Source organism: Prinia subflava, chromosome 3 (assembly GCF_021018805.1).
Source record: "Prinia subflava isolate CZ2003 ecotype Zambia chromosome 3, Cam_Psub_1.2, whole genome shotgun sequence".
In the NCBI taxonomy this organism is placed as follows: domain Eukaryota; kingdom Metazoa; phylum Chordata; class Aves; order Passeriformes; family Cisticolidae; genus Prinia; species Prinia subflava.
The window spans coordinates 5,111,857-5,136,667 of record NC_086249.1 but is presented as its reverse complement, the minus strand read 5'-3'; the positions used below and the strand labels follow the sequence as shown (position 1 = coordinate 5,136,667).

At 38.0% G+C, this 24,811-nt stretch overlaps 1 protein-coding gene across 1 annotated transcript; it reads right to left on the bottom strand.

The window, feature by feature from the left end:
* Positions 1 to 406: 406 nt before the first annotated feature.
* LOC134548792 (suppressor of tumorigenicity 14 protein homolog) lies at positions 407 to 24,811 on the bottom strand. Its single transcript, XM_063393844.1, has 17 exons — positions 24,395 to 24,811; positions 23,897 to 24,065; positions 23,121 to 23,245; positions 22,152 to 22,219; positions 20,985 to 21,163; positions 20,850 to 20,888; positions 19,802 to 20,018; positions 17,020 to 17,159; positions 15,460 to 15,557; positions 14,435 to 14,547; positions 13,630 to 13,763; positions 9,151 to 9,258; positions 7,990 to 8,109; positions 7,243 to 7,426; positions 6,291 to 6,562; positions 4,925 to 5,061; positions 407 to 2,147 (listed from the first exon to the last, which is right to left on the bottom strand). The coding sequence occupies exons 1-17, from the start codon at positions 24,539 to 24,541 to the stop codon at positions 1,986 to 1,988; spliced, it is 2,412 nt and encodes an 803-aa protein (XP_063249914.1). The 5' UTR covers positions 24,542 to 24,811; the 3' UTR covers positions 407 to 1,985.

Here is a 24,811-nt window from a genome sequence, read left to right as displayed (position 1 = left end):
CAAAGGCCAAAGTCCTTATTTTATTTTATATATTTGTCAAGAAGCTCCTTAAAGTCTTTCTTCTACACTTGGTGCATTTCCTCCATGTGAAATACTGACCCTTCTGATAGTTTGCTGAGAAACTCTCAGAGAAAAGGAGGAGTCAAGAAGTGAGCTGAACTTTCTAGGCTAGGCTTTTATCTAAAACAGAACAGCAGGAAAGCTGTTTTCTTCCCTAGGCAGGATATTTCTGGTTTCAGCAAAAAGAAGAGAAACTTGTGCCCTAAAATGTACACTTTAGTAACAGGGACACATTAGGCTCAGCTTTACAGAAACAGGAAAGCCCAAGGCACCAATGCAGTTCTGAATGCACCTGGGGTTTAGAGTTTCAGAGGCACAAACAAATAAAACATAGCTCCTTGCAGTTTTAACACATTTATTAAAAAGGAAGATGTGATTAATTGAGTAGCCACTAAAGAAACAAACCTCCTAACATACAGGCTTTCAATATAACTTATGCTATAAGTTGGACATGAGTTGGAGCAAGATGCCCAACAGGAGAAAGTAAGGAAAAACAATAGCAGTGTTAGAAAGAGGAATCTCACTGCATGCAGTGAGTGCTAGTTCTTCTCAACACTTCCCCCACACTCTGCCATGGTGGGTCTAACATTAAACAAAGATCACATACTTATGTACTGCAGAGTAAGTGAGCTGTGTGGACAGCAATAAAAGATGTTCAAACTGCCAGCTTCATTTTTTAAATATATATATTGAAGGTGAAAGCTAAACACTTCCAAATATTGAGCACAACTTAAAGACCATCTAAATGATCTTATGGCCATCTAAACAATTCTTTTATTAGGCTAAGTAGTAGTATTCTGAAGTCCCAGAAATAGCTTTGGAAACCCTAAATTGGCTAGATTTGGAGTGATAAGATCATTAGGAGATTAAAATTATACAACCTAGATTTATTACCAAGGTTAAAGGAATGTTGCTGTCATTTCTTCTTTTACTTCATTTGAGCCCAAGGATGCATTCAACCACACAAATCCATTTTCCTTTTATGTCCATTTCAATTTAGTGTGACTTTGTGCACACAGCCCAGAAAGATACACAAAAGAATTTTCCTGAGCCTGAAACTCTGCTTACTATGGACCGAGGACAGCAGGAAAAATAATCCTAACCTACCAGGAACATGCTAAAAATTCACAATGCATGCCAGAGCCAGAGCTGGAGAAATACACATGTAACTTATTGCAAACATTAAACCCTACAGTTAGTTCAAATTCTAAAGAGAATTTAAGAAAGCATTATAGTTTCCTTTTGTTTACTGCATCACAACTCAATTATTTCTTCCTTTTATTTAGACATCATCCCAAAGAACCTAAATCATGCCCTTCCAGCTCTTTAGTGAAAATTTCTTGCATTCTAACATTTTTGAGCCTATATATCTGCTATTTTTAAGAAAACACAGCAGAAACCCCAAAAGTTACAGCCCAGAAAGTAAAAGTCATGCAGTCAGACATAAGTAGAAAGAATTAATCTCAGCATTGTACACAATACACTATTCATATTTTTAAGAACTATGAAACAATTATTTATGTTTAGAATCCTGTAACATCCCTTAAGAGTTGAAAATATATGGCACGTGGCCAATTTATCCAGATATGCATATGTGGAAACAAATACAGATAACAAGGGACAAGGAAGGAGAGAAGAAGGGTTATGAATGAGGTATGGCTTGATTTTTGTTACAGGTTCTAATCCATTTTATTTTGTTTTTAAGATAGTGCTGTTTCTGCAAATAGGCTTAAGGAAGATGAATCCATAAGGAATCTGAAGATCCTCTGAGGCCGAACAGTTATTGCTAGGTGAACCACAAATGATAGTTTCTTCATTTAAAAAGTGTGTTATTTCATGAAGTGTGTCATTTTCATGTTGCATGATAAATCGACTACAGTAGGAAGCAGCTCTCACATAGAGGTGATGTGCGTTTTCTCCTTGGCTCACTGGTTTGTATTCTGGTGGATCCAGTCATAGAGTGCTGTCACCTTGGTGTACACACCAGGACGATTGCGCCGAGCACAGCCCTCACCCCAGCTCACAATGCCTGCCAGGTACCACCTACTGCCCTTCCCTGTGCAGGACAAGGGGCCTCCAGAATCCCCCTGGAATGAAGGAAGTCCAGCCATTAGTGCACACACACAGGGCACTGAAACACAAAATAGGTTATTGAAGAACAGTAAATACCTGCCCCTCTTTTTCTCAGATTAAAAATTAATATGAATTAAAACTTACTTCTGGATATAATGTACCCAGCCAGATATCATATTTTTTCAATTATTTTAACTCATGGATGTAGCACACTAATCAATATAAAGTTAATGGCGAGAAGCAGTTTATAAAATTACTCCTTGATAAGGTTCCATTACAAGATTCATAGAATAACTCACCACAGCCTAGATAGGGAGAGAAGAAGACAGGGATGGAAACAGGGAATTCTACTACAATTTGAACATAAATTGTTCACAGGTTGAAGGCAGATCTCTTATACTGGGTGTTAAGTGGGAATAGAATGATACAACACACCCCCAATCAAAAAAGCCAACAAACCAAAACAAACCCAAACCCAACAAACAAACCAGGCACAATTAAGTATTATCAGGAGTTTTATTATCGAGACTGAGTCTGCAATAGACTACTCTGTAGAGGCAGAAAAAGGAACAAGGACTAGGGAATGTGCAAATAAGATCTGTCTTCTCAAATTGAACATACAGGTTAGTACAGCAATGTAGAAAAATAAAAGTTCCTATTCAATTCAGTTCACAGGACCAAAATGCATCTGTGCTTGTCAATGTTTTTTTGCCTTTCATTGCTTTAACCTTGTATGTCTTCTGTGAACTTGTCTGTTCACAGAACTCTGGGCAACTTCAGTGCAGCTCCTCTCTGCACACAAGGCAGTCAGCAGCCTCCAAATTGACCCTGGGGTTTGTTTGAGCCCCCCAGTTGGATTCAAAACATGTAAGAGGTCACGAGAAAGCCACATACTGAGAAAAGAGTAATAACAGAAAGTTTTCATCATCCAACCAAACAAAATTATCTCTTATGGTCATATAAAATTATCTGGAGATAAGAGAAGAAGCCAGAGTTCTTCCTCTCTCTCAGGCTGCTAGAAATGTTGATAATCTGATGTCAAAGTGACTTGAAAAAGGAGGCTGCATAGTCCAGCCAATCACTCAGCCAGTTCTGAAAGGCCAAAGGGCATGTATGCCAGTGGCAGAGGAAGGATCCTAAGCAGAGGAACTAAGATCAAACAATATCCTCGAGTGGGAAGAAAACAGTCTGAAAGGGTAATTTTTTTAGCTCTCATTTATTAGAACTTCTAAAAATGAAAGGTATTTGGAAGCTTCATGTAACTTGTGCAACATATGCACCGCTTACATGTCCAGGAAGAAGTGAAACCAAACAGGATGCTGACAAGTCTGAAAGTGTAGTAAAGGGGTTTAGGGTGCTGTGGGGTTTTCCTGAACTCCTAGTGTCACTCCTCTCTACAGGAAACATATACTATGGAAGGGAGGAAAGGAAGGGAGGGAGGAAGAAAGGATGGAAGGAAGGATGGAAGGAAGGATGGAAGGAAGGATGGAAGGAAGGATGGAAGGAAGGATGGAAGGAAAGACGGATGGAAGGCAGGGCAGGCAGGCAGGCAGGCAGGAAGGCAGGGAGACAGGAAGGGAAAAAAACCAAAAAACCCAACCAAAACCCAAAGATGCTACCCAGACTAAGAAGTGAAAGATCCAGAGGGATAAAACTGGCTAGTATGATATACAGCTGAATTGGTTAAAAATGCCCATCTGATAATTCAAGGGCATTCCTTAAGCAACACATTTTTTGGAGGAACATCACTCCTCCAAATTACCTTATTTTAGCACAACAATTCCAAGGTCAAAGATTGCAGACAAACTCTACATAATGTTAATAAAAATAATAATTCATTTAATTAGATTTTAAACACTTCAAGAAAATTCTACAAATAATCTATTGTGTTAAAGAACTTTGACCCACCATGAGCTACAATCTTGCAAAAGTTACCCTATTGCATTAAAATAATAAAATTTATATATGACACAAAGATTGTACCAAATTGCCTTAGTCTAATAATCAGTAGCAAATTTCTATCCCCTTTACTTTGTAACTGGTATTAAAAACATGTTTATGAAGTTGATATTAATCATCAGAAGTTTGAACACCAATGAAGTACACAACTAGTGTACTAGGAGAAAGAAGGCAGAGTCAGGACAGGTGCAGTATGGCCAAAAAGCAGTTTCTGACCTTGTGAGTAAACAAGCTGTGTTTTATAGCTTAAACTACTGTGATGTAGTCACAACTTGTAATTATACTCATGAATGAATGTTTGAAATTAAAAAGCACCATTGCAGCTGCAGTTCCAAAACCTAGCTTAGCTTTTCCTTTTGTATTTCTTTGCAACTCTAACAATACATTACTCATCATACTTTTACACTATTTTAGCAATACCATACCCAGATATTTAAAAAAGATAATAAGAAATTAATACAAACAGCATAATTCACAGGTGGACCTTTTATCACAGGTGACTCCTTTCATCTTTATGTTTTTGTTCTCTTGTATGAAATACAACTGTTGAAGATGAAAAAGAACTCTTCTCGACACATTTTACCCATTGCCTTTGCAAAATGATATTTCTCAAAAGAGTCAGAGATTATCTATGATAAATTTTCTTCCTTATTTTGGTGGGATTTTAGTTGCCATGTTAATTAACCATGAACTCAGACTCAAGATATCTCAATTAAAAAAAACAAAAAGGAAGCAAACAAAAAACCCCACTGCACAAACAACCTAAATCTCTGAAAAGTTTTCCAATGAATGCATACATTCCTTTGTAGTTTTCCTATGAGTTCAAGATTACCTGGCATGCATCAACACCACCATTAAGATTCCCAGCACACAGCATACGGGAAGTAATAAGATCACCATAGAGCTTGCTGCAAACACTTTGGTTAATCATTCTCACTTGGGCTTCCTGCAGTGTTTTGGCAAGATGACCTAGAAACAAAAATACAAATGGTATTGCAGAAGTTCAGGTGGCACAAATTTCTAACAGAGATACCAATTATAAAAGCAAAAGAGAGTTGTTTCAAACTTAAAATCTACCCAGCTCACAACAGCAGAGTAATTCCCTTCCCTTCAAATAGTGCCTGCCCTAGTTTTTGAAAGCTGTTGCCCACACTATCCTATAGCCATAGAGGTTCCAATGCACCACCTTTCCATTTCCCTAGACTTTATCTTTGTGATCTCATTCTGCCAGAAAGTAGTAAAAGTGTCATGCAAATTGTAAGATAAGACTGCACACAGGGTGACTAAATTTGAATGCATTTCAAATTATGCCAGAAGCTTTTTATTACTATTTACACCATATCTGTGTACCAAAAAACATCCAAGTCCTACAAAATGCTATTTCTATATTGTTTTCCATGCTCTGAGTTCTAGGGAAGAAACTGAGGAATGAAGCTGAGCATGAAAAAAACCAAATAATTTCTAAAAAACTCCAAAGAACAGTCTGTAACTCACAAATGATGCTAAGAGCTTAATTCTGTATTATGGTATTGACATAAGGTGCCCTTGTGAGCTAAATATCCTGACATCTCTCATGTGCTGAGATGCTGCCCAAGCCCAGGTTTCAAGCTATTTAAAGCTGAGACAGGGCAAGGATCCCACAGGCTCCCCTGCAACCCCTCTCTAACACAATGTGCTTTTTTCCTGCCTCCCCATTTAAGCTGGCTGCTCCAAGCTACACAGAGGCAGAACTCTTCATGAGGCATCCTTTAAAGTTCCTTTGGTTAAGACAGAGAAAATAGAGGTCCTCCATTTTTTTTTTTTTCATTTATTGCTGCTTATGGCTGTATACTGTCTATGAGAAACAAATTCTTTCTCTGCAATAGTTGCTAGTTACCAATCTCTTTACCTGCAAGATTCTATTCACCAGATAAAATGAGTCATGAGCATGAAAATGGGCACATTTTTGTAAATCTATAATAATTTGCTTTTCAATGATCTGTGACACCAGAGCATGCATTCTGTCGCTTATCACCTGCCACCCAAGCAACCATTCAGAATTCACAGACTGTAGCTAAGGAGATATTTTCTGGCTTTTTATAGACACACTAAGTAAACTACATGGGTTTTTATTTTTCACTTACAAGTATAAATATTCCAGCGTTAGAGTTTAAAACTAAGCCAAACTTGCAAAAAGTATATCCAGGAAATGAACATACTATTTTCCTTTACGGCTCCCCAGCCAGTTACATAGCAGACAGTTCCATAAAGAAATTCTCTAGAGGTGCTGGGTAAACAAATGGGCTGTACCAGCTCACTGAAGAGTACAGGTGTCTCCATTTCCAACAGGGCAATGTCATAGTCTGAGACAGACTGGTCATACTGTGGGTGGACAATAATCCTTATGATTGATCTCACAGCTGCACGATTGCTCTTTTCATTAATAGTATGTGAGCCCATATATGCTCTCCATCCCATTGGAAGAGAGTATCTGTAAAAAAAATGTTTTTAGAACATCCCATTGGAAAGCAATGCAGTGTTCGTTCACTCCATTTAAACTCCTTTTCAGTATTTGAGGACATTGATCAAAACCAAAGTGCACGGAGTAGAATATGACTTCAGAAGATAGATTCACTCTAGTCTCTGTCTGCTAAAACATTAAGCAATGTTTTCACTTGCTATTATGAAAATAATTAATATTCTGGAGCTGTAAGACCAATTCCTTGCAATGCATCATGCTTTGGAACTCATAAAATTATTAAACTCTCTCTCCTCCTTACCACATGTAGGAGGTATGCATTTTCCATTTACACTACCTAAACTGAACATCAATGAGGTTTTCACTCACTGATCAATAAACAGAACATGTCTTCGGATAAAAGGCCATAGTTCTACTCAGAAAACCCCTGCCTTTTGAAAAGAAAGGGGAAAAAAAAGGTGTTTGCCCTAAATCTAACAGAACAGTGTTCTATCATGCAGGACTCACTGGCAATGGAAGCAAAAGAACAACTTCAAAAACTTAAAACTTTTGAAGCCAGCAGACAACATTGAGTGTTTATGTAGCGAGGTCATGTCACCAAGTTATAAGGAATAGCTTCTGGTAACTATTGAAAGCAACTTTGTAAGGTTATTAAACTGCAAATACTCTAGAACAGTATAATTTCTTCCTACCTCACAGAATCAGAATCCAGGAAGCAATGGGCAGCAGACACGAGCCACCTGTTGGAAATCACCGCCGCGCCACACACGTGGCCACGCGCCCCCAGCTGTAAACTTGCTTGCCAAGGCCACTTCTCAGATCTCGCATCTTCACCTCCAACAATTCTGTTTTTCTTAAGCTGGCGTCTTCCACAAGCTAACAGAAATAATTTAATAAACCAGTAAAAAGCCCACCAGTTAATTCACTTTGTCATGCTTGACACAGACTTTTACCCTTAGACCTTACTGTGCAATTGGTAAAAAGGCAAGTGCTTGCCCATTTTCAGTCAACGGGCAGGTCAGATATAAAGCAGTCATTGTCTACCTTTCTGTGTCGCTTTCTAAAATGTTGAATAACTCAGAAAGAGATTAAGCATAATTTAAAGGTTCATTTGAATAATTCTTGTCTCATTTCCCTCCTTACAAACACAGCTCCTTGACTGCATTTCATTCAGCTCAAAAAAGAAGCAAGACCTACCAGCATATCCTGGAAGTCACTGCTTGAAATAACTCACCATAGACAGAATGGATGAGTTGATTTAAAAGAAACAAGTGCAAAATTCAAGACAGACATTTGCATACAATGTTACCAGGAAATCAATTTTTCAAAATTCATATTTGATTTAACCAATTCTTTATCCGGTAATGCTTAATAATAACACAAATTGTCAACTTATTTTCCCAAGTAACTAGCAAATTTTAACATAAATGTTACCGCACCACAGCTCATTTCATCAGATCCATCTGTACAGTCTCTTTTCCCATCACACTCAGGATTTGGTTTCAGCAAGCATTTTCCATTGAGGCATTTGTATGCATAAGGGGAACAACTTTTGTAGGCTGAAATAAGAAAGAGAAGATCGTGTCACATGTTTAGAGTCATGCTTTGAAATTATTAACAAAACCTTGCACATTCAGCATGTTGTTCAAAGCTACACATTTTAGCCTGCTTGAAGTAGAAGTAGCAGTCTATACTGGTCTCAACTGGTCCCTCTATGGAGACAGGACAGGGGAATGATCCACTCTAATTAATGATCACACTAATTTCAGTCTCCACTGTCTCTGAGGTCAAAGAAGACCTTCCAACTGTCCACACTCCTATTTTACATAACTCTAAACTGAGTAAATGTGGCTTCTCAGATCTGTTCTTTTGCCTTCACCAGCACTACTGGCATTACAAATCACAAATCTTCACAGCATCTTTTCATTTTCAAGTGAAATTGAGAAAACTGTGGAAGAGCTTTACACCTCCCTCCAATTAAATTCTGACTTAGGACAGTTTACTATTGTGAGAATCCCGACAGATCTCAGCAATTTGCCTCCATTACTATTATTCTTATTACCAGTTGCTTAAAAAGACCTCTAAACAGTGAGAGGTAGGGTTTGGTTTTTTTTAGGATTTACTCCTGGCTACCCCAAGATTGAAAGCAAGACAAAAATTACATAAGCAAACTGCAGCAAGTCACTAGGGAGCCATTGGTAGTACCAGCAATGTCCACAACCATTGTGGATCTGGAGTAAATGACGATCAATGTGGTGAAGGTCCCCAGCTTACTATGTCTCTCTTCCTTAAATTATGTGGTACAGAACCAAGATCCATCAGCATCTGGGGGAAAAGTGCTCTTCCAACAAGATCACCAGCAAAATGGTTTGATTTTCTTACTAAAATCCCTGTTATCTTGGATTTTTCTTCATTAATTGTCTAAACTCTCCCAAAACCTAGTTTTACTCTGTATGATTTCTGTTCACTACTATGAAACTTTTACTGTGTGCGCCATGAAAAAAAAAATCTAGAAACAACACATTTAACCGTTAAAATATGCATATTCCTGCTTCTGCCTTCTACCATCTTTTGGAAAATAGCTAAAAATACATACTTACAGCAGTTCTTTTCATCACTGTCCTGCCCACAGCTGTCATCATCTTTACAAGATTTATACTGATGTTTACATTTCCCATCACCACAGTTTGACTGTTCTGGATTACAGCCTGAAGAAAAAAGGTCTGTAAATTTCTAATACAAACAAAAGATCAACAGCCACATTCTACACTCCCTCCCTCCCAAGAGTTCATGTGGATGTTTCTGAGCCATTTCTATCAGACACTTATCTATCTTGGTTTTGATAGCATCCAGTGATGGAGAGAGCTGTGCTGTGCTCTCTTACTTTGGATTACATTCTGGTCACTGCTTCTGGCATTTTTTGAATGTTCCCTATCTTCTCTGACATGCAGTGCCTAATTTACGTACAGTACTCTAGCTGAAGCCTTCCCACTGGTGATTGGGAAGATATTTTCTAATTCCTGTCTTATATCCCAAGATGTGATACTTAAAACATCCTAAGTGTGATACTTAAAAAAAAACCCAGAACAAAGACAACCAACCAACAAAACACCAAATACAAACAAAACTCACAAAGAGTATTTTGTGACTTTGACTCACAAGTGAGCTTTTGAGCAACAATCATCCCCCAGCCATTTTTTAACAAAAATAGCAACTTAGGCAATCTACATGTCTGCTTATTTATCTATATTCAAATTTTCAAAGAACCACAGAATATTCTGAGTTGGAAGGGACCCACAAGGATCAACTTCACAGTTCAACTCCTGGTCCTGCACAGCACCATCCCCAAGAATCACATCCTGTGTCTGAGAGCATTGTCCAAAAGCTTCTTGACCTGTCAGCCTTGGGGCTGTGACCACTTCCCTGGCAAGCCTGTTCCAGTGACCAATCTCCCTCTGTGTGAAGAACCTTTTCCTCATATCGAACCTAATCTTCCCCTGACACAACTTCAGACCATTCCCTCAGGACTGTCACTAGTCACCAGAGTGCAGAGATCAGTGTCTGCCCCTCCACTTCACCTCACAAGGAAGTTGTAACTGCAATGAAGTCTCCCCTCAGTCATCCCTTCTCCAGGCTGAGCAGACCAAGTGACCTCAGCTTCTCCTCATAGGGCTTCCCCTCAAGGCCCCTCACCATCTTTGTGGCCCTGTGGACACTCATATAACAATAGATTATTATTTTTATATTGTGGTGCCCAAAACTTCCCCCCCAGCACTCGAGGTGAGGCTGCCCCAGCTGAGAGCAGAGCAGGACAATCCCATCCCTTGCCTGGCTGGCCATGCTGTGCCTGATGCCCCCCAGGACACAGCTGTCCCTCCTGGCTGCCAGGGCACTGCTGACTCATACTCTAGGCTTTATTTTTCTCCATATATATTCTACAGATTCTCAGGACCACTTACAAATACATTCCTCTTAAATACATCCATCTTTCTATTGTGCAACACTTTTCCTATTTCATAAGCATCTACTCTAATCCATAATTTAGATCACGAACAAAAATTATGTAACATTCCATAACAATATTAGCAGAATGACATTAAAAATATCCTTCATCTTTGGTAATGAGTCTTGACCAATCATTCTCTGGAAACAGTCTCTTGTATTTTTTTCTCTCAACATTTTCTTTACTTACTGATAAGCTTGTCACACAAGACAGTGTCAAAGTACAACTTATCAATTTATCCTCTCACAGCAGGGAACTAAACCAAAATTTTGAATCTCCTTGCTGGTTTTAATATTCTTTTCACTTTTTACAAATAGCTTACTTTGGCTACTTCTTGCGTATTCTTTTTTTTTTTTTTCCTTTGGAAGGTTAACTTGTAAAGATTGGTATAAAATTCCCTCTTGATTTTTCTGTTCTCTCACTCTTTAAAGAGACACATTACACAGCCTCTTTTCCACAATTTTACATCTTCACCCACATGCTTCATGTGATCTTAAAGATTGTCAGCAGTAGTTTAGAGATAATTTCAGCCCATCTCTCATCTTTGTGGGAGATTCTTTACAGAAGACAACAAACTAGAAATAATTGCTCCATCCCAATCCAATTCATCATCACCATCTGGGCAGCCTTTCCAACATTCAAACTGATTTCTTGAAGGAATGCACATTCTGTCTGCATATCTAAGGACAAGCTAGAAAAATAAGAAATCAGTGACACTAGAAGTATTGATACAGTCTAAATGCAGTAATGCAGGACTGTACCATGAAGAAATACTAAAACGACTATTAAAAATTAAAGTTTGTGTCATTTGTAAAATAAATTGAATATTTAAAAAGAAATAATATCTTACTTGGCACAATTTGTCAAAGATTTTTATCAAGCAGTCTAAATTAAATGAGTCACCTAAATACACTTAGCAAATTAAATTCCCATTAATTGCCTCTAAGGGTTGAAAGTCATTCACTACAGATACATAACTACTGATAGGAAGCATTTCTTTGATTTTTTAAGGGAATGTATTTAATACAGGAGTATCTAATGACAAGGAAAATCAAATCAAAACTAGGCATTCTCATTAGTATTACAAATACATATTTCCTGATATTAAAATTTTGTAGAAATTATTCTGTGTTACTACACTCAGTTCTGATGTGAATAAGTGCATTACCAAACACTTCCCAAAACTTGCAGTCTCACTATGAAACAGCCTTTGACCAAGAGTTTCTTTCATATTCACGTAAACTAAATACTAGTATAGAAAGTAAATTGTTTCTTTCCAATAGACAAAAAATGTTTGTTCTTTTTCACTCTTCCAGATGTGCAAGAAAAAAAAGTCTCTGAAAGGATAAGTAGCTCAAATCATTCCTCTTTCTGCCCAAGTGAAGTCAAATGAAACTTTCTCCCATTTGGCACCATAGGCAAATTAAGAGCTGCATCAGATTGAAGGACCAAATCCATTTGTCCCCCAGCTATCTAACCAGTTCCAATCAGGAATAAATTAGTCCTCTTCACTGCCTTGCATGTGATGTGAGTGGGAGGAAAGCCCACACGACCCAGCTAGCACAGGCTCAAAGCAGGAGTGTCTCCATTTTCTTGTCACCTCTCCCTGGAGTTATCCAGCTGATGGCTGGCATTTGCTTTCCACATCAGCTCAGAGCAGTGCCTGTGATTTTCAATAACCATGCTTTGATGGGCACCCAACAATGGGAAAAAACTAACCTCAGGTGTGTGACTGCAGGTACTAAAGATGTAGGAAAACAAGTATTTATATTTTTTCCTTCTCTTATTACTACTGCTACAGGCAAGGCTGATATAGGCCAGCTCTCTCAATCCATGCTGATATCTCAGACAGCCTTCCCCAAACTGCTGCATCAATTTGATACTGACACATCACAGCTATTCAACTCCTCCTGATGAGTCTTTATGCAGAGCCTCCTGATTATGACTAAGAATTGATTAAATAACTTGGAACCATCTGCTTGCTGGCTCAGTGCTAGAAGCAGAGCATGCTTCTAGCACATGATACACATGATAGAGACTGGGAATTTTCTCTGTTAAAAATGATTCCTTAGGCTTAGACTCTCAACCATTTTTGAGGCAGTAACCACAGAACTAAGAAGCGTTGGTAATTTTTTTCTAGCAGAAAGACACCCACATTGGTGGAGGAAGAAATCCCTGAAAATTTGTGAGTCTTACAGAATGACTTACCACTTATTTAGAATGAAAGGCATGAAACAAAAATCTGTACAAGGAACCTTAATACTTAAATGTTTCTATGTAAACAATGAAAAGAACTAAATTCTGACAATCAAGCTGAAGATTTGAAGAGGCTTCTGAAAATGAACTGATCTCTTGAAATCACAGAGAATTTTAGCTACCTAGACATTATTTGGGCAAAAAAGCCCCAGGCATTTAAAAAATCTGAAATTGCATCTTTTCTAAGAAATGTCACAAGTAAATATGTGTATCTCCTGAAAACTCCTGCTCCACCATCTGGAAGCCCCCCAAAATCTAACATTGATCCTGAAGTACATAGACTGGGGAGTTAGGAAAGGCCTATAAAAAAACCAGATATATTTCTGCAACAATTCTAAGAAGGGGTCTTCTTTGACTGCCAGTATAACTTAAATAGTAAAACTAAACCTGGAAACTGATCTTAGAGCACCCGGAGTTGTGATTTGAAAGAGAAGATTAAGTATTCATGGTTAACCTTTGTTGGCAGAAGAGTCATGCTAAGAGGCCCTCTGCCGTATTATTTTCATGTTGCAGCTTGGCTATTTTAAGGTGTCAGCAAAGTGCCATATAAGTAGATCTACAGAAATTGAAAAATTTTACTTTTACTCTCCATTTTACAGAAATGTTGGTAAAAGTTAGAAAATAAGTACTAGCTTCAAAATGCATCTTATATCTAAATCTGTACCTCTGTTTGGTCAACTGAAGACATAACATTTTACACGTTTGTCTCCTGCAATAAGGTTAAGAAAATAGGCAAGTTGAGTTGTACATGATTGGTCTGTCAAGCAGGGTTTTTCAAAGGTTTCTCCTCAAAAATTAAAGTGTGTTCTTAGTAACTTACGGTCTGTGTGACTGAAAGCTTTGTATTCAATATAAAACCCTCTGTGGGTGACCAGCTCATCAGAATGGAAGTTGATTGTAACAGAATAGCCATATTTCCTGTTTCTGTTGTTTTCTGAAAGAGCTTTACAGTATCTAGCAAAGCAAAAGTGAGAAATATTAATTTCTAACCAAACTGATCACTATCATACAGCTGTGTCTTCTTTTACTGAGTGGCAGTGATATCAAAAAGCTTTAAGACAACGCAATAAGGATCAGCGGTATTTTGGTGTTAAAAACTGCCCAATGAAAGTTTTGGAAAGCCTATTTACGAATTTCTCCCACTCTGCAACTTTTTTGGGGTTAGCGGACTTTGAAACAAAATACAGCAAGATGATCAATGTCAGGGTCTACCTTATAAATACAAACTTCTTCAAGCATGCATGATTTCAGATTGCCCATTTAGGTTTGCAAACCAACAAGCTGCACATCCAGCAAAGGATTAAATCATTCAGCCAAATCCAACACCTGTTGCTTGTTTCAATATGCTCCTTCCAAGAGACTAATTTCTCTGAATAGCTTTATTTTTAGCGCTTGTATAACAATTGCAATCACTGAGGAGGAAGTGGTAAAGAAAATGACACTTCTGATTACACAAACTCTTCGCCCACATCAAGACCACAGCCAGGAATTTACAGTTCATTTACATTATTGCTCGAAGGGGAACAAAAGAAAAAGTAAATACCTGTAAGAAAAATCCAGCATGCCTAAATGGGCAGAACTTCAAAGTGCAAATCAATATTCCAGAAAATAATGTATTTACTCACCTAACTCCATCAATTTCTAACCAGTCTTTATCACATTTACTGGACCCTGGAGACTTCTCCTGAATTTGTATTACAAGGATTTTCATTGAGAGTTTGTAACCAGGCAATGGTGCCTAAAAATCAAAAGATAAAACCCCTGACAAGCATTTACAAAATGAAAACAGCCTCTGCTTTCAAGATGTTCTACCTATTACGGGATTAAAAGTACTGCATTTCTATTATTGAAATTAGCGCCTCTGAAGAACCAAAAAACTTTGCTAATTTAAACATCTATAGAAGTCTTTTTAGACCCAACTTTGGCTAGACTGTGCCTGATGAAGGAGTGTAAGCCTTTCTGCAGCCAGCATAAAGTACTGTGTCTAAGGTTCATGCTAGGTTTGTAATGTCATGTGTTCCTGTCCTGCACAGAGGCGAGAGTTTTGTGCTACAAGCTGCTAATAATACCATGAAAGGTAGAGACTTGTCAAGTCATATACATGGAAAGTCTCCTTTACCAGGGAAACTAAAATGTAGTTAAATGCTGATTGGAACAATAGACCAACACATTAGGCGGTTGGTAGAAATCATGAGCAGATTTTAAGTCTTGCCAAAGGACTTGCTGGAAATTCAGAGGTGAATTTCTGAGCCAGAGAATGTCCTGGTTCTGTGAAATTCAGGGAAATTGTGTGGTATCCATCATGTGAGGCATGACTTCCATGACTGGTTTTTTTACATAGAAGAATAGCTCAGATTATTATTAATTATCTCTGGCTGCTGGGAGTTGTCATCTTACACATTAATTTGTTTCTGTCACAAATGATGGTCAAACTTCTGGAAGTTGGCAATATTTCCCTGTCATGGTTGGCACCTGTACATAGGACAGGAAAGAAGTGCATGCCTGAGAAGACGTGAGGTTCACTAGGTTCACAGTGGTCTCACTAGGTTTTCTCTCTGTTTCATCCACACCAAAAGCCATTTCTCCCAATTTTGTGTCTACATAAGATAAAGAAAAGTCATCAGTACTCAGAAGAGTTCCCAGCATTTACCTTGATGATCCAGGTGCAGTCAATGTTGGGTGGGTAGTAACTTGGGTAATAAGGGGAACTCAGTGTCCCATTCCAGGAAATATAATGACCACCACATACTAGGAGAGAAATACATCAGCAAGGAACACAATTACCTCAGCTAGACTAAAGTGCAGAGTCTGCTTCACTTACTAGGACCCTTCTCTATGTACAGAGTTAGACGAGTACTTTGTGACAGTAATAAACTCACATTTTTCCTGTATTAACTGAAAATCACTTAACTTCCACCTCCATATCACATTGAATTTCTCTTATTTTTGGATTAAATTACAACTAAAGATAAGTACAAAAAACCCTCTGACTGAACTTTTGCTTTTTCAAAAAAGCATTGTTTCATGGTAAGTGAAAGAAGCAACTAGATGTCGATGCAACAAACCTCCCCCTTCCAATTTACTTCTGACTTTTCTGTAGGTATTTTCAAAATTAAAAACAATCAGCCCAGTGAAGTGAAAAACTGATTAATTTCATGTAAACAAGGAAGTTCATTTATTAGTTCTCAGTTTGAAAATTCATGCCACATTTGAACAATTCCTTTGAGGTTTTATTTTCTGCCAAGTACCCTCCTAGATATCCAATCCTTAGTCCTTTTTGTTCCCTTTAGGTAACATTGTGAATGTGAATATGAACATAACAGAAAAATAAGACAATGTTGAAATAAAAAAATCTTATGTCAAAACCTGGGCTAAATATAACTTGAAATGCCCATCCACAGAACAATAAAGCCATTTTAATTAGTAATGTGCATGGGATAAGTATTTGGATAAGCAGCATGAAGAAGACATAAGCTGAAATGTGGTAGCTTTGGAGAAGTTTATCCTCTGTGACTTGTTCCACATGTTAAAAAATAGTCACTTGCTTCATTGTCAAAATTCTTTCATTTATACCTTACCAAATAACTGTAGCTAAAATTGACCCTGTGAAGCCCCTTTATCTCTTCTAAACTAGTACTACGGTTTGGCATTATTCAAAATATTTCACCACGCAGCACTCCTGTAAAATCCATAGCACCCCACAGGTTTGGAATGTACTTTTAGGGTGTGGAACACACTTTTCTTGTTCAGTTAACTACACTGAACAATGCTGTCAGAAAAAGAACAAGGATAAATGAGAAGTGTTTGCTCTTGTTTTCCATTTTTGTTACACAGATTCTACCATCTGTGGATATGTTGCCAAAACTGATGAAAGTAGCTGCTCTGTAACTGGGGCTATCTAGCTTTGCCTAGACAGATAGTGCCTGCAGCTGTCTGGCTGCTCTGCTGCCACTACTCCGTGTTACCCATGCAGTGACTGGCAAGTAAGGCTTGAGTAGTTATCAGGAAGGCAAAGTCTCCCAGACCAAAGAATGTTCTCTCTTCTTTGTTAAATTCTCAGTCTTTTGTAAAGTGGATCAGAATGATAATTCCCTCCTTTATATGCCAACATTCCCTCCCCAAGATATGTTCAAGGCAATATCAACTTTTTCGAGGCAAAACCAGTAATAAGTGTGCTTCCATTGGATGCTTGTTTCTATTAACTATGTACCAATTTTAGGAACGGCTTTAAAGTGAGCTTTTAATATATTGTTTTCTCCTCTTCGGTCCAGTGAGAAGGTAAGCAACATTACATTACTTGATGAAGTTAAATGCACAACAGAAGGAGTCCAGGCCCCAGGTCCACACCATCTGGAAGGTACCAAAAAATGCATTTAAGAAAGTAATCTCAAAATATTTCCCACATTCCTGTCATCTTTGCTGGGAAACTGGGCAGAAGTAACACTGATCTGGGCATCTGTTTCAGAAGCATTCCCTTGGCCACCACTTCCCTTTTATTTTTCCACCCAGCTGATAGCACATGGGATGCTAGGGCTTCCCAGCATTGAGGCTTAGTCACTCTGCATGTAAATCACCATTTTCTTGCTTAACAGAGCCCTGGAGTTTTCACACCTATAGAAGCATCAGAAAGGCAATGTCAGATTATGTCACTTCAGTGGTGATCATGGCACTGAGAAGCAGAGGTTAGGAATGAAAAGGCAACAAGTGCCAGTGCAGCAGTGTTGAGCAGCATCTCTGCAGCAGATAAACCCAAAACATTTCCAATCTATCCACGTTCAGCCTGGTTTTGTGTCACAAAATTTATCACACAAAATGTGAAGTCCCATACTTGGCAACTATTACTTCCTATTGTTCTTTTACTTGTAATGTGAGATGCTATTTCTTGCATCTGTAAATTCACTCTTATGCTTAGTCCATTTTGCAACCCACATAATATTTTGGACTTCTTTCATTTATTTATAACTCCATGATCCTCATGAGTCACTTCCAACTCAGAATATTGCGTGATATCTGTGAATCTATGTGTTATAATTTTCTTACCCTTTTTTTATGCACAGCAAATGAAAACAATTAAGATTAGACCTCACAGTAACAGAGTATTTCCATCACAGCCCTGCATCAAGTTTTTTGATGTTACTGAAATCCAAATCGGCAACAATAAAATCAGTTTTTTTAACCTTAAATTGAAAGCAGTTGTCTTCTGCTTTAGTAGGCTATTCCTTTCACATATTTGAAGACAATAGTGAATGGATCTCTGCCTTTCCTCTCCTGCAGACATTATTAAATTCTTTTTATCATAATAGCTGACAAAATATTTATAAAACAACAATATAAATCCTTTCCACATTGCCACATGGAAATATTTCAGAATCTTTATCAACCCAGTCGACAGCCTGGCTTATCTTCTATGTGTACCTTGTGTCACAGTACCATCAGAACAGCAAGGCAGGCTAAGAGAAGAGTTGTCCACATGAGATACTCTCACAGCACACCTCAGCATCTCAGCTTGAACATGCTTTAGGATTTGTCACTGTACAGATGCATTACTGCAGGTCACAGAAACTGGTGAGAATCAGTTCAGTCACCATGTGTGATCCTAGACCTAATCATCAGGGAATAATGGCTACTATATATGTCACAGAAATTGGACATATTGTTATTATTAGTTCTACTGTATGTGTCTTAAGTAATAGGCTGCTTTTGACTCAAGCAGAAAACTAACAGACGTATGCAAAGCAACACATTTTCTAGAGTGACAATAAAAGCAACTAAAATGTCAGGTTTTTTGAGGTACCCTCAGGCTTTTAACATGATTTCAGTCACCAAATTCTGTTTTGGTTCTTCAATCATCAGACATCAATGCACATTCTTGAATTTTGTCTAACAGCTTACTGCACCAATGTTCTCTGAATGTGTTACATAAGACACCTCCATTGGTCTTGCTCTCTTCCAGGTGTTTTCATGCTCATGGCCAGCTCTACATTTGTGGCTCCCAAAAAGCTGAGCCACTGGTAATAATGCACAGTAACAATTGCAGCAATAATCCATAATAAGTAGCAGAACAGATGCAGGCCCACATCAAGAACAGACTTCTCCTTGTTTAGCTACAGTTTGACTCCTTACAAAAACCTTGTGTCCACTGCCTGCCAGCAATGGCAATCTGTTATGTCTTGTTGCATAGAGAGCAATTTGTACATTAATAGAGCTGAAGAAGACCACCTACTCAGTTAAGTTCAAGCACTCAGAAACAAGTGCATTTCAGATTCCTAGCTGAATCTTCATGCCCAGCTAACCTCTTCCTGAAAGTTCCCAAAAGAAAAAAAATAAGTAAAGTTCCCCCCTTGAAACCATCCATCCTCATCCTACAAACTGTTTATTTGATTGAAGAAAACAGATTCCTTGTGCTCATACATAAAATTTGACTCTGAAAAGTAGTAGTGGTGTAGCCACTCAAATTTAAATATCATCTGAACTCACTTATGCAAATAGACTGCACAGTGACTCTGAGGATGGAGACTTTCAAGCCTCCCATTAGGAACAGGAATTCAGCTGTGACTGGACTGCCAAAAAGCACACATTTTCTGAAAGTAATGGAATATAATACTCTAAAATAAAGTCTGTATCTTTTTGAGTTGAGAGAGTAATTTTATGGAAAACAACCCATTAAGAAGTAGTCATAGTGTAGATAAAACCCACAGAAATTTGTAACAGTTCCCTGGGGAAGGGGTCATGGCACAAAGCCTGTCAGAGTTCAAGGAACATCTGGACAATGCTCTTAGTCAGATGGCTTTGGTTTTAGGTAGTCCTCTGAGAAGAAGAGAATTGGACTTGAAAACCCTTATCAGCCCCTTCTAACTTTTTTAGATCTTTTTATTATGCTGTCCAAGACTTTTAATTAAGTTGTCTTTCAAATCTCACATTTTATCCATTTGTCACAGTTTCAGAGAGTTTCTGTACATCTCAGTAAAGCATCTCTGCTCTGTGAATCATACCTGGTAATGATCTTGTTCTGCAGTGGAAGAAGGAAATCATATGCTGACAAGTGGTGTGACGCACAGCTCCCTGCAGTGACTCCACGCAAAGCGATCACTACCAGCCTCACCACGTAATTAGAAGGAACTCGCAGTCTCCATTGATAAAATGACTTTTTGGGATTCATCAGAGTTAGAGTCCTGTTGTTACCTGGCTTGGCATACAGGTCAAAGGACACTGCTACCAAAAAGAATGTAGATCATTATGGAAAAACTGTTAGATTGAAAGATAAGTTCTTGGGTAAGACTTCAGACAAGGCAGAAACAGTCACCTACCCACATTTCTTGACTACTCTACTCCCTTTCTGCCCTTACATTTACAGCTTTGTTCCCTTTTCCCTATCAGACTACATCATCTTCTCCTGCTCTGGCCAAGAAAGTACAAAGCCTCATCATTACCAGCTCATTGCACGTTCCACGAGCAGGAGCTGATTCAGCTGCAGTTGCTACAATATCTGCTTCACACCTACTGCTTCCTCTGTCATTTTCTTTTCTTCCTTCTCCATGCAATGAGAATGCTAAGGACATGAAGAAAAATCTCGAGATGTGCTTGATATGAAGAAATCAGGCAAAGTAAATTAAAGCTCTACATTATCTGACTGATCACTATCAACCTATAACCAAAATGGTCTAATCACAAGCCAAATTACAATTTGTAATTACAATTACGAAGTACAATTTTTTAGAGGTTTTGTTGGTTTTTGTTTGTTTGTTTGGTTGGTTGGTTGGTTTGGTTTGGGTTTTTTTAGGGATGCCAAAAATAGGAGCCACAGCTCACTGCAATTCAGTGGGAACTATTAAATTTCACCCATTCTAGTCAAAACATCAGAATAAAGCTGTAAGATATTTTCATCCAGCCTTCGTTTGAAACACAAGACATGGAGATTCCATAGTCTAGTTTAGGTCATAAGCTCTACAGATATAAGAATAACTGGAAAAATGCCATTTTTCTATTACAGGATTCCACTCCCCCCCAAGTGGTATCACTTGGAATTGAAGCAATAATTACCTGATTTTAGCATCACATCATATTCTGTGGAATCTGAAACTGAAATGTAATAATTATCAGCTACACAAGCCAAAGACACAAAGGGGATAAAGAAAAATAGACACAATAGGTATTAAAGGACAGGTACATTGTTACCAAAAAGCTCCATTGTAACATGATCAAAATCTTCCTCCCCAGAACTGAACAAGGGAGCTGCTTGTTTATTACAGATTTCTTTTTGTTCCACTGGGATTAATTTTTTGAGAGAAACAACTATATCTTGTGGTGCCCAGAATGTATTCCAGAAGTAAGCTCGCAGCCCAGACTCTCCTTCACTGTGAAAGGAAAAAAAATGCATCATAAATACAGTCTAATTACTGTTTTGGACATGGTTTCCACGGGTCTGCATTTTCGGCTGGCACAGTTTCATAGCCAGCTGAACTTCTGTGTTCAGTAGTTGCTGCTAAATATGGTGACAAAAAGCTCTTGTTTAACAATTATTTTTGTTATACAGTACAAATATTTTTGACGTACGTGGCTTAACCAGCTACGCACTGAGACTGAAAACTACACCTTGCAATCCTTAAACAGTTCTTATGAAATTGGATGTTACCATCCCTGCTGTATAGTTACACACTTTTAAGATCATATAAAGCTCCAGACACATTGTAATTAGTATTTTTAATGGATGCTAGCACCATACAACAACAGAAATTTATGCCCATACTTTGAGACAGCATTTCACATAATTTTTGTTGAAATAAAGAATCCTTGACATACAAGTTATTACTTTAGTTATTACTGAAGTTAGTTATTACTTGTGATTCCACCACAATCCTTTTGAAATCACCTGTGTATTTACACTTCAGGGTCTTCAGAAACTAGCAGGATTGTAATAACCTGCTGTTCAACGGATTTATATTTCTTACCAGGAGCTCAAAGAGTGTTTTGCCCCAAATTACACATTTAAGGATTTGTTTTCAGAGGTTAAAAAAGAACTTCATTTGAATGGACAAAACCGAAGTAAGATCCTGCAAGTGCTGAATCATTATTTCAAAAATTAAAAGTAGAATAATAGACAACAAAACAACCCACAGACTCAAGACCAATTAATCAGACTTCATTTCTCTCACCAATTCTACAGGGCAGAACAGAAGTCACCCTACTAGCTTAGCTCATATACTTAAATGCATTTCTGCATTTTTAGTTCTCTTACAGAGATGTGTATGTTCTTCTAGATAGCTAATTTAAAATGCATTAAAAGAAAGAGAAAAATACAGATGAATATTTCAAATTTCTACCATATGCTGAAACAGCACCTACCTGAAAGCAGCCACTACAGACTTCAAGTAGTACTTTCCCAAGAAGGAAGAGTCATATGTTTCTGCCAACTGACAATGAAATAGTATTAAAAGAAAATGTAACATTATATTTTAGTGCCAATATGATCTCTAATAATTAATCTCTATAAAGTGCTTGTCTTTTTCATTCTTTCCTCCTCCTCACGACCCTCCCCCACATTACAAGCACTGTCCATAATTTTCACAGAATGTGTCAAATAAGGATCATAAATATGCATTAAATTCCACTTAAAAATTGCTTTTTCCCATCACATTTCAAGACCATTGATACAGATCTTGATAATTAGTCATGAAGAAAGTTTTATGAATACATTTATATTTTTGTTTCCGTCTTTAAACTTCCAGTATGATCAACTTGTATTGTCTGTGGACAAAGTAGCTTTGAGACACCAGATTAGTTCTTTTGGGAAATACAAGCTAACAGAGAATAGCTTTGTCTTCAAAACTTCTGTCCACATGCACCCAGGAAACACTACTGATCTCACAAATAGAAACTCACAAGAAAGGCAAGAAAGCAAGCACTGTTGTGAGGGATAAGGAAAATAAAAAAAGTGAAGCATTGAATTGGAGGTAAAATTAAAAAGAAAAAGAAAAAGAAAAATGTAGAAGGAAGAGAGTTTGAATAAAGTAAAATAAAACAAATTAAACAAAACCCACTCTCCTATTTCCTTCAAGACTGCAGTAATTTGTCCATAACCCTGAAACATTATTATTTAAAAAACATTGACCTTACTCTAAGACACACAGTCCCATCTGTCTATCTGCATTGCTGTATCTGAAAATTGCCAGGGCTCTTGCTAGCTTTAAATGATTTCCAAGAAAAAAAAAAAAACAACCAAAAACAAAAGGGCTAACCAGAATCCTCTCTTCATTCCCAGCTGATTCTGTACAAATATTTACAAAATATTGCTTTACCTATGTGGGAACTTACATAATTTTGGATTGCTTTTGCTTGCAAGAGGAACTTCGGTGATGTTGGATCACTGAGATCATTTGTGTAAGTCAAATTAGGAATTTCAACACTTCCACTGATATAAATAAAGGAAAAAGCTGGAGCTGAGGGAAAAAAAAAAACCCCATAAAATTTTAGCACACCTAATAACTTTACAGGACAAGGGTCTTGCAGAAGTATGTGCTTGTCCTTGGCATTTGCAGGTGTTAGCTCTTAAGAGAAATATACAGCAATAGACAGAGCACTGAGACAGTCCCACTGACAGAGTAATGCCCAGCAGGAAAGGAAAGGAAGGAAATAAAGGTTTAAGCAGGCATTTCTGCTAGAAAGATTTCATTGTTAAGCTCCCATTTTTTTTTTCCCATGAAAAGGCATGATTTTAATGGCTATGTGTTGACATTTGGGAAAGTACATAAACAATTCAGGTACCCATTCTGTTTTTTAAAAAGGTGAAGAGAAAATAGACAAATAATTCTTATAGCTTCCTGCAAAAGATAACACTTAATACCAATAATAATGGTATTCATGAGCAGTCACAAAAAAAAAAACCTAGAGATAAAGTGCACACTTTCAATGTTCCTGTGCAACTACTAACTGCTAATTACTGTGTATTCTGTTGTTTTAGCAAAGACATTAAGGAGAAGGGAAAGTCAGTTGTTTATAGACACACATTATGTGCTCAACTGCTTAGTGCAGAGCTTTTCCCAATGTGAAATAACCATCCCACCCAGACCACGCTGGGGAGTAACACTTACAGAGTGAGTAGTGCAGGACTAGCACGATTGCTGTAACTGTTAAAGAAACTGTAGGTAATATTCCTAGAAGACATCTCCTCCAGAAACACAACTTTATCCATTCAAAGAAACGATACTTTCGGCACAAACCTTCGTGGTAGGATGGGCAGTAGCAAACACGCAGACTTTCCTAGAGAGAGACCATGGATGGCAACAGTTAGAGAGAAAAAAAGAAGAGCTACTGTATCACATTTTGGTGTATTTACTCTTTTAGTTTTAAAGAGATTAAAACTGAGATAAGCTCTTTCATGCCATCAGCTACATCACACATGAAACCCGCATCTCTGGGCTATTTCTTTGTATGCATCTCAACCTGTGAAAGCGGGTGCTGGGGGGAGGGAATTTTTACTACTTTAGTTAAGAGCAATTTATGAAGAATGAGGGTCAACGCACACAAGGATGGACAGAGATAATTTATTTACTGTGTTCCTGTTACAAAGCTTAGCTGGTGGCTCTTACCTGCCCTGCAGCCCGTTCAGCGTCCGGAGCTGGAATGCTGTACACAGAAACACGGCCGGAGGGAAAAGCCTGTGGCATGACGCTGTGACAAATGCCTTTTGACACACCTTGCAACAACCCCCTAAATGAATCCTGTTTCTTAAGCATAACTCAGAAGAGCTGCTCTCCCCACCACACACACCAGGCTTCTCTTATTTCACCTTTGCCACATTGCTTGAAGCTGAAGCCAGCTGATCTGCAGTCAAAGAAGGTGGTCAGGAAAACTTACCACCACTGTAACTCTTTGCTCTCCTGACTGGCTTAGTAGGATATGGTTCCCATCACTTGAAAACAGATCACTTCTTTCAGAAATTTAAGGGTAGGGAAATCATTTATGACACAATGCAAAGGACATGCAACCAATTTACAGATAAAAGG

Coding starts and splice junctions, on each gene's coding strand:
- LOC134548792 (XM_063393844.1), bottom strand. CDS start 24,541: ATGCTTAAGAAACAGGATTCATTTAGGGGGTTGTTGCAAGGTGTGTCA. Junction 20,889..20,984: donor TGTTACAATGGAGCTTTTTG/GTAACAATGTAC, acceptor ATTACATTTCAG/TTTCAGATTCCACAGAATAT. Junction 17,160..19,801: donor CAGAACAAGATCATTACCAG/GTATGATTCACA, acceptor GGTACCTTCCAG/ATGGTGTGGACCTGGGGCCT.